The sequence below is a fragment of the Ictidomys tridecemlineatus genome, chromosome 1 (genome assembly GCF_052094955.1).
Source record: "Ictidomys tridecemlineatus isolate mIctTri1 chromosome 1, mIctTri1.hap1, whole genome shotgun sequence".
Taxonomy (NCBI): domain Eukaryota; kingdom Metazoa; phylum Chordata; class Mammalia; order Rodentia; family Sciuridae; genus Ictidomys; species Ictidomys tridecemlineatus.
The window spans coordinates 179,614,480-179,630,783 of NC_135477.1; the positions used below are offsets into that span (position 1 = coordinate 179,614,480).

At 44.9% G+C, this 16,304-nt stretch overlaps 1 protein-coding gene across 1 annotated transcript in view; it reads left to right on the plus strand.

Annotated features, from left to right (window-relative positions):
* Dock2 (dedicator of cytokinesis 2) overlaps positions 1-16,304 on the plus strand; it is a 406,997-nt gene that overhangs the window by 139,211 nt on the left and 251,482 nt on the right. Inside the window, exon 26 of the mRNA XM_005334135.5 lies at positions 8,840-8,988. Within this exon, the coding sequence (XP_005334192.2) occupies positions 8,840-8,988 (149 nt within the window). The remainder of the gene's footprint in view (positions 1-8,839; positions 8,989-16,304) is intronic.

The window sequence follows — 16,304 nt, forward strand, 5'->3', positions numbered from 1 at the left end:
ACATTCATATCTTATCCTCTAAAAAAATTCCAGCTATTTAGTATCAATCTACTCTTCTTGACCTCACTAGATTTCTGCATGGTATATACCAAGTGATCACAGGGCACTTGCTTATAGGTCTAGTGGGGAAAAAAATCACATGTTAGCTATAAAGGATATATGGTAAAAACAAGAGCTTGGTTTGAGGTGCCTAGCATCAAGTTCTGGAAGTACAGGCCATCTGAAGGATCCTCTGCCTTCTAAAATACCTGAGGAGATTCTCACAGCCACTAGCCATGCCATCTCAGAGTGGGCCATATTTGTTTATCCTTGAGGGTCCATGGGGGAGAGCCATGGATTTTGCTTGATATTGTAATTATTGTGTTTTCAGGGGGGCAAAGAAAGTGAATCATGTGAAGCCACAGAAAAATGCACTGGGGACATAATAGTAGAGTTGTAAAAGGCTTGAAACCTGAGCTGGAATTTGAAGTTTGTGGATAGCTATTGATTTCCTGGTGGGTGGAATTAGTTTTTCTTGCACACTGGCTGGGGAGGGAGGCTGCGAGGACGGATTGCTGACTGTCAGGGCAGGGTAATGTCTGCAGAGGCCCTCCTTGGCATCTCCTTGATCTAACCAGGTGCCTCTGACTCTGAAACACTCCTGAACCCTCCGGAGGGTGAGCAGCCCAGCAGAGCCTAACAGGGTTTAGGCCACACTCAGTCTTGCCAGGGAGAAGCTGGGTTTCCATCAAGCCCACACGCCAAATGGCCTGGGAGGCAGAGTGGCCTGAGAGCCTCAAGCTGTCCCAGTCCCCAAGGGGGATGAGCTGAGCCAAGTTTGCCTCCCCATCAGTAGGAACTTGGCCAAAGCTAAATGAGTTTCACCTTAAAGTGTGAAAAATCGACCAGCATTGAAGAGTCGATTAACCCATGTTGGTGACAAAGTGAGGGGCTGGCCAGGAGTGGAATGAAATTCCAAGTGGCACCTGCCACTATCTAGCTTATAAATGTGGGTGCCCACATGGGACATGACTGGATCCCCAATACAAACCCACAGGTCATGTTAATCTCCTTCCCCACAGTAAGGCAGGGGCTAGGAAAGCCCAGGGCCCTGCACTCCAGAACATTCCACAGTCTGTCTCGTTCCAGATTAGAGACAGCAGACATTTCCCTGAAAGGGACATCAAGTGACAGTCTTGTCTCACGTTCTTCGTGAGTGGCATCTTTGATTCTGCTTGCTTGGTCTCAGCTTTGGGGTAGGGCGGGCAGGGTGCCTCTTTTGTGGATACTTTGTTATATGCAGAGGCTCTCTTCAAACCCTCTCAGTTCTGCGGTGAGTGCATGCAAATTGGCATAGGGCTAGTACTGAACCCCTCAAAGGCCTGCAGGGGTGATGGTGTACACCAACTCTTGAGAGAATTTTGATTTTGAATGTGGGGTGATTAGCAGCACTTATCCCTTAGCTTGGGTCTCAACTTCATTTCTTGGGTGATAAACAGGAATCTCAGTGTTTTCCTATTCCATAGATAGTGACTACTCTGACGGTGTGGATCTGAAATGTCCCCAAACTCTCACATTGGAAGCATGGCCCCCAATATCAGATGTAGAGCTTTTAAACAATGGTTGAATCATCAAGGTGTGGGTCTGAAAGGACTTCTGGGAGGTGGACCCAGCTGGAGAAAGTAGGTGCACTGGGGGTTGTGCTGGAAGCATTTATTTCCACCCCACCCCACCTCCTGCTGCTTCCTGGCTGCTATGAGCTGAGCAGCTTCCCTCCACCTTGTCTCTCTGCCATGAGGTTTCTGCAGTAGTCAGCTGACCATGGACTGAGACCTCTGAGACAATGAGCCAAAATAAATCTTTTCTCCTCTAAGTTGTTTTGTCAGATATTTGGTCACAGCTATGAAAAGCTGACTAGTGTGATAAATGGCAAGATAGAAATGTATCCAGGGGGACCATGGGAATGCAGAGGAGAACTGGCCAAGTCAGAGTTGGGGTGCCAGGAAAGTTGTCCTAGAGCCTACGATATCCAAGTTCAGACCTAGATGGCAAAAAAGAGTCAGGTGACAAGCATTCGAGGCAAAGAAGGGAATGTGCAGAAATCCAGAAGCAGAGCTGGGTACATCCTGAAATCCCAGCTGCTTGGGAGGCTGAGGCTGGAGATTACAAGTTTGAGACTAAACTGGGCAATGTAGGGAGACCCTGCAAAATAAGAAAAAGGGCAGGAAAGGTAGCTCGGTGGCAGAACATCCCTCTGTTGAGAGCTACAGCCTAACGGGCCCCAGCAAACTTCCAGCTGCCAGCTGATGATTGGCTCACAGTGGCCCCAGCAACTTCTAGCTGCCAGCTGATTGGCTCCTCTGCGGTGATGCTCATTGGGCTGTTTCCCTGCCCTTTCAGACCACGGAGCTGCTCATTGGGGGACTTTTTTTGGCTCCACCCATGCGACCCAGCCAATCGGCCTCAAGAGCCAGAGGAGTGGGGAGGTTGAGAGGCTTATGGGAAGCAGGTGGAGGCAGTTGGGCTCTGAAGGTTTTTCCTGAGGAGCTGTGTGGTGTGGTGTGTGTGTTCTAAAAATAAAGTTTGTTTCTCTTGACAAGTGGCTCCTGAATTGTGCCCAGCCAGTACTTCAATCCCCAGTACTGGAAGGGAAAGAACAAAACAGCAAGCGAGAGGAGGAGAGAAGAATGGGTTGGAGAGGGAGGTGGAAGAGTGGTGGGTGTTGATAGGGGAGAGGTAAAGGAGTCTCACAGAGTGCCTCTGGCTGCCAAGAGTTTATACAGCTTGCTCTGAGGACAGTGGAAAGCCACTGAAGAGTTTCCTGATCACAGGGGACTCCTGTGTGCAGAGGTAGGAAGGAGACGAGAGCCCAGGATGTGGGAGAAGGTGCCTGGGAGGTAGGCTGGTCACCTTCATGATGGACTGCATGCCAGTTATGGAGAGAGGATGAAATCAATATGGTGCCCAAGTTTGTGAGGTTCATTGTGTGAACCCCAGAAGAGAGCATAGGAGAAAGAACAAATGCATGAGGAAGATGTTCAGTTCCAGGTGTGGTTCTTGGGAACGCTTTCCACTGTCACGGGGCTTGTGACTATGGTCAAGGATGTTATTTTTGGCTTGAAGTACCTCAAGGTGGTTTTCCAAAGAGGACAAAGGATGTGCCTTTCATTCTCTCCATGGGGCTAATGTTATGGAGGAGCAGGTGAGAAAAGGTATCATCTTGTTGTGAAGTGTCCCCGACTCCTGAGGTGACTGCAGCAGCACATCACACTTGATGAGGTCTCTGAATTCTGGGAGGGAGCACCAGCTGCCACAGGACAAACTTTCTTGAAGAACAGAGAAAACCAGAGATACTGCATTTTCCTCCCTGCAGTCACTGGGCAAAGAGAGAACTCCTTTTGATTAAAATACAGAGTCAGTGGCTCTGCAGATTCCTCCCCTGGCTGGTTTGAATTACAATTTGGACTTGTCACCTGGTGGCAGATCTCGCAGCCTCCATCAAACTTTGGGCACCCAAGGGAGGAACCCTGCTAGGGTGCGCAGGTCTCTGGAACTCATTACCTCTGCCTCTGAAGATTGATTTGAGGCTTTGCAATCTTTATCTCTTAAACCATTTATGTTTGTTTGCTTGACAATCAAGCGACAATTTAGAAACTCTGCTTCCTGAAGCTTTACAGACTATTATAATTTCATAGCTCCAATTACAAATGGGAAAAATTATTTCATCTAGAAAACAGAGGAGCCAAACATTTCTGAGAAATCATGGTTAAAGAGAAGACAAAGTACTTTCTGAAAAACAGGCCATATTATTAATGGCTTCCTCGGTGAGAATCTTGCTGATTCTCAGCACCAGGAGCCTCCGTTTTATGAGGATGGGGTAAATCGGTCTTCCAGAGAGATGAACTACCTGTGTTGCTGGGGCCTGGTCTGCAGCTCCTTAACCCCAGTGACTTAAAGAAATGCAAACATCTCCACAGCTTTTCTACTTGCAAATATATCCTTCTTCCTCCTACTTGCTCAGAACCTGTACTTTATGAAGAATTTGGGATGGGGACTCAATCATATTGATCAACCTTTTGTCTGATATGGTATTTTCCATTGTCTCTGTCCTTAAGCAGCTCCCTTATTACTTGGGTACTCCTAGGGATGGGGAGCTCACTGTAAGAACTTTCCTCTAGAATCTACTAATTTAGCTCAATTGCTAAGTGGAATTTAAAGTCCCATGGCTTCCCCTGGGGGTCATTAATGTCTGAAATCTATCATCAGCAGTTTCCTCTTGGATTCAAACTTTGAAATGGGAGCTAACTGAGATTTCCTAACTAGGGTACAAAACTTGGCCTCTGTTATCCCACAGCTGTATTTTATGGCCACATTGCCCCTCTAGGTACATAAAAGCCCTACGTTTGTCACCTAGACACATCTGCTTCTGATCTCTGTTGCCTTGGTTGCTGGACAGGTGATTAACCTACGATCATTCCTTTCCGCCTGGAACAGTACTTGTACATAGCAACCCCTCAATAAAGTTAGTGGAGTGACTGAGTGAATGTCAGGCTGACTGAATAAGCAAATGAGTTAGCTAAGTGCATGAATGAGCCAGGTCTGCAGCTGCCTTCCAGCATCTCCTTCATAAAGGCCCGAGTGATCACATAGTATTCTTACTTGAGAGGAGTTTAAGTGATTCATTGTCTTGAGAAGCAAAAGGCTCTTTTATTCTTAATTTTTTTTTTTTTTACATTTTTTTTGTTTGTGTGCTGGGCACTGAACCTGGGATCTCCTGGATGCTGAGCTCACTACATACTGAGCTCCTCCCCAGCTCCTTGTGTTGTAAACTCAAGTCAACTGCCCACCCCTGATTGGTTTCTTCCACCACCCTTCAAGATCTTATCAAATATTTAGCTTCAGCCTCCATTGTATCAGAGGCAGAAATCTGGGGCAGAGGTCCCAGGACTCTGTTCTCTGTGTCACTACTTGGATTCTTACAAGGACATAGTCACCATTCTCTGTGGCTTTGTCCTTCAGCCATTGTTTGTGCTGCAGTGACATGAATCTTCTTCAAGGACATTTTCTGGTGGCTCCCTTTTGCCCAGGGGATTATGGAAGTACAAGTCTTTTTGTTGTGTTGTAAACCTCCTTTGTTAGATCTCTTATTTATTTTCTTACAAAATTAACTTTTTAAAAATTTATATATGACAGCGGAATGCATTACAATTCTTATTACACACATAGAGCACAATTTTTCATATATCCAGTTGTATACACAGTATTTTCACACCAACCCGTGTCTTCATACCTGTACTTTGGATAATAATGATCATCACATTCCACCATCATTAATAACCCCATGTCCCTTCCCTTCCCCCCCCAACCCCTCTGCCCTATCTAGAGTTCTTCTATTCCTCCCATGCTCCCCCTCCCTATCCCATTATGAATCAGCCTCCAGATATCAAATAAAACATTTGGCATTTGGGTTTTTGGGATTGGCTAACTTCACTTAGCATTATCTTCTCTAACTCCAGCCACTTACCTTCAAATGCCATGATTTTATTGCTGAGTAATATTCCATTGTGTATATGCCACTTTTTTTTTTATCCATTCATCTATTGAAGGGCATCTAGGTTGGTTCCACAGTTTAGCTAATGTGAATTGTGCTGCTATAAGCATTGATGTGGCTGTGTCTCTGTAGTATGCTATTTTTAAGTCCTTTGGGTATAGACCAAGGAGAGGGATAGCTGGGTCAAATGGTCAAAATTAATTTAAGAAGACTTTATAACCCTTGTCTAATGTAATAGAAGAATTTACAGTTCTTACCCTCTATAGGGTTTAATTGTGGGAACAACAGTAGAGGCATGATCAGGCAGTTAAGTATCCCAAGTTGGTGAGGTTGTGCAGCTTCTAACAAAGAGCCCACTACTCCAGACATCTGTTTTCCTACGAAAGGCATCTGAACACAGGGAATGACACAAAGTTTCTAAGTTACTAGTTAATATTCTTTTAAAGATACATTTAAAAGCAAACTTCTGAACAAACATTGTGGAAAAGTTCCCTTGTCCTTTTTAAATAATTAGATCTGGACAGAAGCTCAACTTCCTGATGACAAGATAAGGACCCAGTATAGACTAAACTTAAATCCTATGGTAATTGGGATGCAAACAACCTTCTCCTTATCTCACTAAGCAAAGGGTAATGTCTATCCCAGTGTCTTGTACTCTCAAAAGCCCTCAGGCCAATGACCTCTTAAGTGCAAATTTCTTGTGTCTGAATTGTTCTTACTTAAATTTACTGGAATAGGTAAACAAATAAAGTGCTTACTAAACCCCGTGGCCTGTGATTTCATCTATAATTTCAAGCATAACTGAATCAATTTTTTTGTTGCCTACAAATTTGTTTCCATAGAACTAACATCTCCCATTGCATTCTGGAACTTTCCTTTTAAATGTTATCTCTCATTATTTCACTTGCAAGAGAATGTCCCACTCCCCCTACATCTGGCTACTATAAATCACCCACTGTTCTAATTCCCTGCTCTTCCTATGGCAGTATTAGGGCCAACTCAAAAGCCACTTCTAAGATGTAACTTGACTCTGTGATTCTGGTCGGAATTTCAGTCTGACTTTCATGGAGCTTACTGTTTGGTGGGCTGAGTGGACATTAATTACACTGATTAGAACCTGACTACAAGCTGAGTTTGGGGCGTGAGAGCTGGGACATACAAGGTTCTATTGCAGCCTGTAAAGTCTCCCATGACCTTTTTAGCCAGAGCTATTTCTCCTTCTGATGTCCTCAGGGCATGTTGTGAGGCTGCCAGTTGAAATGTCTTGGTTACAAGCAACAGAACCCAACTTTGGTAAATTTAAGTTAAAATAAAAGTATTTGGAAGATAGGGAGGCGCACCCAGAATCTGGGAAAGCTGTGGAGCCAGCCATCATAGCTCTGGGAGGAGGAGCAGATGTCCCAGGGGGCCTCCTGCAGGGCGACTAAGAGCACAGGCTCTTCTACCAGATCCTAGTGGTGCACACAAGGGAGTCCTTTTGTTTTCTCATCAGGGAGAATGGCACCTACCAGCTGGGGTCACCTGGAGGACTAACCAAGGTGACTCACACAAGACACTTGAAAGGGTGTCTAGTAGCCCAGCACATTGTAAAGTCTCCAGGAAATTGTATAGAGAGGAAATAGAATTGGGACTGATATTCCAAGGAAATACTAACCTAATTTTAATAGTTAAAATTTTAATAAGGAAAATATTTTTGTGAATAATATAACTATATTTATAAAAAAATATAAATATATTTGTGAATAACATAATAACTGTTTGCAGTTCCCTTAAGATTCCGACAGCAGAAGGACGCCATGTATGGGGTCAGGTCTGTCCTGAGGAAGGCAGGGAGTAGGCAGAACAAGACAGAACAAGAGATGGCGACTAGCTCTTTCCACCTTTCTCTTTTCCTAATTCCTGCCGCTGCTCATTGTTTTTATGGCTAATCACTTTTGTTAGGTTTTAAGTAACTGACAGGCAGGAACCTGTCTAGAGTTTCTCATCCCCGAAACTGTAGAAATATGGTGCTTCCAAAGGTCAAAAGTGTTCATCATCTATGATTTAAAGGAAATCATAGTGTATACGATTCACAGCTCAGCTCCAGCAGCACCTGGGTGTGAATGGCTTGAGACATGTTTGGATTTGTTTTGGTTCTTTAATTCCTTCCATTTCCAAGGGAAATAAAGAGATAAAGCCGTTTGGGGCTTCAGAACCTTCCAAAACTTTCTCAAGACAGCAATGTCAAGGCAGAGACCCTGGGGCTGGGGATGTGGCTCAAGCGGTAGCGCGCTTGCCTGGCATGTGTGCGGCCGGGTTCAATCTTCAGCACCACATACAAAAAAAAAAAAAAAAAAAAAAAAACCAACAAAAAACAAAGATGTTGTGTCTGCCGAAAACTAAAAAATAAATATTAAAAAAAATATCTCTCTCTCTCTAAAAAAAAAAAAGACAGAGGCCCTTCCCTGCAAAAATCTTAATTTATTTAAAATGAAAGCAGTGTGCACAAGGCTGCATGTGGAAAGTTATTCACATTTTGTATAGTTTACAACAGTGAGAGGCCCATGAATGGGATCTCGGCAGTTAACCTAGTTAAGTAATAAACATAGTTAAGTAATCCAGTTAGCCCCGATAGGCAATAACATCCAAAGCGCTCCCGGACAGACTGGTGAGTGGAAAGAGTCAAGGTGCTGAGTGCTAATATGCAGCCAAGGCCCCTTTTGTAAAAAGAAAGCAAAACAAAATGACATGATATGTTTCCTAATGGCATGTGTGTATGCAAGGTCATATGAAAGACCTTGAAGGTTCATAGCCCCAGTTGAACATGACAGACTTAAAGGAAAAGTGCAATAAAAACGAGACTAGAGAGTTCATTTTATATATATATATATATATATATTTCTATATAAACATATTTCTGAATATATTATATATATTCATATGTGTGTGTGTATATACACACACACATATATATGGAATGAAATAACTGGTTGCCTCCAGGGAATTGGGGATAGAGGAGGAACTAGAATTGTGACTGATATTCCAAGGAAATCTTAACCTAATTTTAATATAATTTTAATTTTATAAGGAGAATATATTTATGAATAATTTATTTAATGAAAAATATAATTACATATAAATATGATATAGTTTATACATAATTATAATTTTAAATATAAAATTTTTAATGAAGAACTATACATAATATGTAATTATATACATGTATAAGTGTGCATGTGTGTCTATATATAGACACACATACACACATGAAAGAAAGAAAGGAACCTAACAGTGGGGAGGCCACATGCCTGTGAACGCCCTTCCTTCCAGAATGCCGGGACATCCTGCTTCCTGTCATCACCAAGGAGCTGAAGGAGCTGTTGGAGCAGAAGGACGAGATGCAGCACCAGGTCCAGGAGAAGAAGTACTGCGTGGAGTTGCTCAACAGCATCTTGGAGGTCCTCAGCGGCCAGGACGCAGTGAGTCCTCCTGATGACACCGGTGGTCCTGGGCTCAGAAGAGGGTTGAGATGATTAAGTTCTAAAATATTGATGCTGGTCAAGAGCAGTTGAAGCTTAAGGAGAGAAGCCCAGGCTTGCTCAGGGCCTACTTTAACAGTGACATTACCCACCTGCTGTGAGCCATTCTTTGGGACAGCAGGAGTTAGGTGTGGAGCACCTTGTCCTCCTGTCCTGGCATGAAGGTGTAGGCTTAGGCAGGCAGTTGATGTCTGCCATGTGCTTGAGCCCTGGTTTGCAGGCTGGTCATAGTTCTTCTGCCTCTACCATCAAGAAAGCACCTGTACCTGTTTCCTGGACGGATTGATTTGGGTTTTGTCTCTCCAGTCACCCCCTGCGGTAGCAAAAATGGTCAGGCTCCTAGGGAATGGGCATTTCGCCCAGATCCATACTCTAGGGTTGAGTGGGACAGTGGCAGGGAGGTGGCTGAGGCAGTGAATCCAGGGTGTATTTGATAGTCTTCATGCACACATAGATCAGGCAGGGGAACCAAGAGGAAGGTTTTGGTCTCAGAGGGGCAGGTGGAGGGCTTCCCAAGGGCAGAATCTGCAGAAAACAAGAATCAGCTGCGAGGCAGTGACAAAGATGCAGGCCTGGAATTCTTAGGAACTGGAAGAGGTGGCTCCTCGGGCAGCTCTATTGTGTGTGATGGTGTCCACAGGGGAGTCTGCCCTTCAATGGGATTGTTTTCAGAAGGCTATGTGGACCCTCGCAAACTGTCAGCCTTCTTTAAGTATGTGTGTAAGCATTGCGCCTCCCCGGCTCTCCTCCCTAGAACATCCTCAAAGAGCCTTCGGGAACTGCATCTATGATTTCTCTACTGCTTGTATCTCATAGTCAACTGGTATTATCAGCTTCTTCCTGTGTGGCCTCTCTCCTTTCTCTTCCCCACAATTCTCACCATTCTAATTAAGACCAATAGAGTAGAGCAAGGGGATCCGGGGAGGGAGCGGTGGAGCAGAAGAGGAAGTGTTGGGGATTGAAATGAAGAAAACTATGTGATCCATATTTATGAATATACCAAATGAACCCCATTCTTATGTATAACTATGCTGCACTAAAATTTTTTTAAAAGATTCTTCTTTTTACTAGGTGAATGCAGTATCTTGCTACATTCATTCACTCAAAAATATATATGATGTGCCAAGTGCGTGCTGGGCATTGGGGACATAAAAGCAAGGTCTGCTTCTTTAATAAAACTGTGACAGACATGTAAATAACCAACTTTTTGAGCAAGCCACAAGTGGAAAATTCCAGCCCTTGAAACCTTGTTTCTTGCACATAATTACTAAAATACTGAATAAAATTATTTTCAGGCTGTATGTATAGCTATATATGAAATACAAATGAATTTTCTGTTTAGACTTGGGACTCATCCCCAAGATATATCGTTATATATATATGCAAATATCTCCAAATCCAAATACAATCCAAATCTGAAACACTTCTGATCATAAGCATTTCAGATAAGGGCCATTCAATCTGTAATATAATAACTAGAGTCTACATGCATACTAAGGGTACTAGAGCTGCAAACGACGATCTCTCTCTCTCTCTCTCTCTCTCTCTCTCTCTGTGTTGTGTGTGTGTGTTTTAATGAATTTATTTCAAGGAAGCTTTTACAAAGGAGGTGAATCTTCAGCTGGTGTTCGGGGTGAATAATTAAGGATCATAGCTGCTACTTCATTTGCTGGCTCTACTCCCTAGAACATCAGCGTGGTGTAAAATGCCATCCATACATTCTCTCTGTCCACCCTGATCTTAAACACTGAGGCTTGATTTTCCGATTTTGCAGTTTAAAAAAATTGACATAGACTTAATTAATATTTTAAACCAGACAACAAATAAATGCCAGGATCAAAATTCAAGTGGAGGCTGGTCACACTGCAAAGTCTCTGTCACCATGGGCATCAGGGTTCTCCTTCCCTTTCTCGTCCCCACCCTCTTTCATGGAAGGAGGTAATACCTAAGGGCTGGATACCCAAGACCCTTTGGGGATGATGTGAGGCAGTTTCTGGAAGCACATCACTTTGCCAACTAGAATAGGCCCCAGGCTATACCACTGGATCCTTAGTGTCATTTGGAGGGAGAGCTTGGTCTGATGTGGAGGCTGGCCTATCATCTCTGCAGTAACGTCCTAAGGAGTGTTGTCTCTTTCTATTGAAAAGACAATTTGCAATGTTCCTTATCCTTCAGTAATGATTAGATTCCTTTCATTGTAGGGAAAAAATATATCAAAGATCCTTTAAACTATGCCAGTGTACCCCAGTTTGAGGAACCTGGCTATTATGAGCTAATTGTAAAGGTCCTAAATTGGGTAGGAGAGAGGCCTTAGTCCACAGTTTATTTGCAAAGCAGGATTCTGAGATTTGCCCAACCCAGAGGAGTGGCTCCTTCAAGGTCTGCCCCAATAGGCTATTGTGACACTGGCCACCAGTGGGGAGAGCCTGCTGTCCCATGGAGCCTGGGCACTCAGGGGTCCAAGGCTGCACAGCAGTGAGGAGGACTGAGGTTCCTGGGGTCTGTGGCATCTGGAGTCAGTTGCATGCGGTGTGGTGTCACTCTTCACTGCCTCTGAGTGCTTGGCTTTTATCTTGAGACCAGACTGTGGGGACTAGCCCACCCCTCTCGCCAGTTGAGGAACTGTCTTTGCTGGTTGAGTTATTAAGTGCTACTGTCACCACTGAGCTGGGGCAAGGCTGTATTACTTCTGATGAGCCTCACATTCCCCTCCATCTCAAGAAGGTAGAAATATCTCAAATGCTGCTCTGTGATGCTTAGGACTCATTCTGTGGTCGTGATTACTTTGAGCCAAAATCCTAAGTCAAAAGCATCTAATCTAAATTTCTCTTATTCTAGTTTATTGTGATTCTCGATGCTGATTCACATCATCTGGGGAGCCCTTTAAAAGCAGCATGCCCAGGGCCCAGTGCTAGGCATTCTGATTTAATAGCTCTGGGGTCTGCGGGGGAGGGGGGGGCATCACAATGAGAAGTTTGCCAGGTGATGTTAACAGGCAGCCAGGATGAAGGATCACACATCCAGTGCAGAAGACCTCACACTGAAGTGCACATCCCAGTGACCTGGGTGCCTACAGCAGGATTTTAATCTTGGGTCTGGAGGAGGGAGTCTGATAATTTATTTTTCAAATGAGTTCTCAGGTGTCTTTGCTGCTGCTGGCCCAGAGACCACACTTTAAGAGCTGCTGCTCGAAAAATGATCTTTTTTCCCCTTCGTTATTTGTTCACTGAAAATGGAAGAACAGTTGGATTTATTCTCAATTCTTTGCTCTTAAATTAAGTCCATACAATCTAACACCTTCCGGTGTGTCTTTAAAAAACCACAAGATAGCAAAGACTTCCAACTCACTTATTTCCCTAAGGTAACAGGACCTGGAATGTGCAAAGACCTGAGTTTGAAAATCCAGACCATTGGATGTGCCTCGGATTTGGTTCTTACAGGCACCGACCTGTAAAAAATTGGAAACTTGGGAGAAAAATATAAAAAGACTCCCAGGGCAAATGACCCTGGGTTTTTCTTTGGTTATTCCCACCCTCTATGCTAATAATAGAATAGCCATTTATTACTGGCTCTTAGTTGGCACTATGAAACAATCCCTTGTCCCGCCCCACAGTAGACTGTCCACCTACTGACCACCAGGGTGGACCACATGTGGAAGTTAGCAATTATGTTGCAGGACGCCAAGCCAACCTCCATTTGGAGGGTGGGCAAGGATGGCTGTCTTCAGTGGTCATTGTTGGGGTAATTACAGCCCAGCTCAGTAGGGTACCCTTATTTTGTGTAATCCTGGGTGGCATGTGACTGGGGGGTGGGGGACTTGATGCCTTAGTCTGGGTGTTGATTTTTTTTTTTTTTAATGATAGTGTTTAATTCCCTAGCCCAGCTTGAGAGAAGTCCACTTAGCATATGAAAGAGCCCAGCTCAGGTGGAGGATAAAAGACCTGATACCAACCCCCTGAACTCTTTTCTTCACCCCCACCCCCTACAGAGCAAGTCTAGTTGTCAACTGCGGTTACTTTGAAAGGTCCTTTCACAGGGACTTCATTCTGTGCCTGACTGGCTGCTGAGTAAATCATAAAATTTAATTTCCCATCAGGCCCAGAGGGAGTTAATTTTTTCTCCTTTTAAAGCAGGGTTTTCATTTTTTATGTTTCATTTCGCTAAGAGAGTCGTCATTTTTGTACTCTGCTCAGCAATCTCAAGTGAGTTAAGATGACTCCTAATTCTCAAGAGGAAGTTGGTGGTGTTTGTCTCTGAATCATGGAGCTAGGGATACCCAGAATCACCTTTGAAAAGATCCCTTGCAGTTATAGTGACCAGGCAGAGCGGGTGGTGGGGATCCCCCCTCTGTTAGTCATGTACGTTTGAGGCTTCTGACACCATTATTCATCCCTGTAGTAGGGAACACATTGCCAGGCAGTCTCTTCTGCTGATTGTTCTCCCCAGTTCCTCCCTTCTATGCAGGTAGGACCCCAGACTCCTTTTAGACTTAGCTCAGAGTACTCCCCTTCTGAGATTTTCTCAATTCCATCTCCTCCTCCCACCCCTGGCGGGCAGGGGCAGAATTAAAGACTCTCTCCTTGGTGTTTTCATTCCTGTGTGTGCTACACAGTTCTGTGCATGTCCCCTGCCAGGCTTTGAGCATGGAAGCTCAGACAGCTGACTTCACCCTGGGCTTTGCAGAGTTGACCCCTTGAGCCTCCCTCTGGCCTCTCTGCCTGCACTCCCCATCTTCCTCTCTGTCTCCTTGATTCCTCCAGGGTGCAGCTCACTGCCCACTGCTGAGCTTGAAGTTTCTCTCTCAGAATGTGCTGCCTCTGCACCCACCCAGCCCAGTGCCACCTGATTGCACTCTCCCAGGGAGCCTTCTCCAACCCTTTCCCTCTGTGTGCTCCTGGGAGCAGCCAGCTCCTTTGTAGCCCAAAGTGGTCATCCTCTGTCATTTTGGTGCTACCCCTTGCCCATCCCACACAGCACCTGGCTCATAAAGCCATCTGTTAAAGGAAGGAATAAATGAATGAAATCCCCTTACCCCGCCAAAAACAAACAAACAAAAAAACAGCAGAGCTTCTGCTCTGGGTGCCAGGAGGGAATGCTTCCTCTTTTGGGCACTCTTTGGATGTCAAGAGGTGAGGGTTGAATTAGTCCCCCTCTTTAGTTCCTGACACATCTTCCTGAAAGCAGGCCTTTGCTTGCTTTTTGTGTATACTTTGCCCCAAATCAAAATTTTATTAAGTTGATTTTGGTAATGATTAATGAATAGAGGAGCATCTGTTCAAAAAATCTGGAGAGCTCAGAGCAGTTGGCGTGTAAGGTAGCTTGAGTAGGAACCAGCAAACAGAATGAGGCACGAAAGTGGATTGGTTGAGGGCCCATGCCATCAGGCCACCATTCCTGTGAGGGTTAAATCAGAGGAAGTTGGTTGGTTGGTTGGTTGTTGTTGTTGTTGTTGTTTTTAAATAATGCTGCGCCAGGTTAACTGAGCTCTTTCTAATGGGTTTCCATGAATCTTCAGTTTTTAGAAAAAACTGGTCTGCTGGGGGATTTTCTGATAATAGGGCATTTAGCACTGGTAATTCCAATTTGGTTTGGGCCCAGTACTGGAGTTCAGTCAAAATAAAAAAGCCTTCTATACTTTTATTTAACAATTTCTTACCTTTTACCCCCATGTTCCTCTCCCATGGCTACCCCTGTGGGTGGTTTGTCTAATGTGAATGTGCATGTGTGGTTCTGGGCACATGTATATGCTCCCAAGGGCGCTCTCTCTCTCTCTCTCTCTCTCTCTCTCTCTCTCTCTCTCTCTCTCTCTCTCTCTCTCACACACACACACACACACACACACACATTCCTCCTTCAAAGAGGGACAGACTTGACTGTAAAAGGCATCTAGGGCTTTGTTATGGTCCCAGTGGGTGGTGATGGCTCTATTTCAGCAGAAGTCCGAGGACTTCAGGGTGTCTTGCTCCCTGCCCTACCCTGTGGGAAGAAGCCACCCGCAGTGCCTTCTGAAGTCCACCTCCCTGGGCCACCCTGAGTTGTGGGTCTCTGAGGATCTGGGGGCAGCTTGCCGGTCCCTTTCATTACCATTGAATCCCAGGAATCAATACCACCCTGCAAAGCAAGAGGGATTTCTTCTAACCTGTCTATTCCCTTATATTTCAAATAAAGGCAGGAGACAAGCCTTGCTGACATTCTTTTTTTCTGTGGTGCATTCCAAAGAGCAGCTAATGCTGTTCCAGACTTCAAGCTGAGCTAGTTGAGAATCCCCTACTTCTACTGTGTCCTTTTGCTTTTACCCCCTCTCTCTTCCTGTGGCTTCCCTGGTGTTAGATGAGCCCTTCCCAGGGATAGTGGCATCACAGTAGCTTGTTCTTGGCCACCATGTGGGGAGATAGGTTTTATTTTCCCCATTTTACCAACGAGGAGGCTGAGCCTCAGAGAGGCTGGGTGGCAAGGCACTGAAGTTCAGGAGTCCCTGCAGGAGGAATTCCTGGGGGAGTCTGGCCACCAGCTTCTCACACACGCTGGGTTTTCTACTTCACCTTCCACTCTACTGTCTCACCAGCACATTTCCCTGGTACAAGTTTCACAGCCAGAACAAATTCATGGATCATCACCCACAGGTTTAGAGAGTGCCTATTGTGGGCTGGAGCTGTGGAATGCTGGGAAGTCACCTACGCTCTCTGTAGAGTCGGGTGCTGGTTCTCCAGGGCATCGGGGTGTGGCACTGTGAGGACGTCAGCCAGTGGCTGGCTGTAGCCCAACTCTAAACATATGGTTGTCTTCTTCCCTCTTATTTCCCTTTCCTCCTGTGCTGCTTCTAAACATGCCTATAATTCTTCCAAAATTGGCAAAGGGTCAGTGGCTTCCCGGGAGCATAGTAGATGGGTACTGAACCTAGCAAAGGCTCTGCAGCCCCATTTGCGCTGAAGGTGACCTTCAGCCAGCCCTGGCAGCAGCCAGATGCTTTGGGGCCTTGGGCTCCATGGCAGGTCTGCCAAAAGGCAACAGAGCCTGTGGCCAGCTGGAGTAATGCCCTCCCCAGCAGGGCTTCTGGCACCCGGGTGGGGGTCCTGGAGAGACTGGAGAAAGGCATCATTCTACCTTTTCAGGGGGCATGTTCCAGAACTCAGGCTCATGAGAATCCTGTGTTAAATGTTTAAGAGTTTTGTGAACTTAAATGTAATTAAAATTTAAAAATTTATTTAAATCAATAATTAAGCAAACCATCTTGAAATCAAGGTAATAGAGACTCA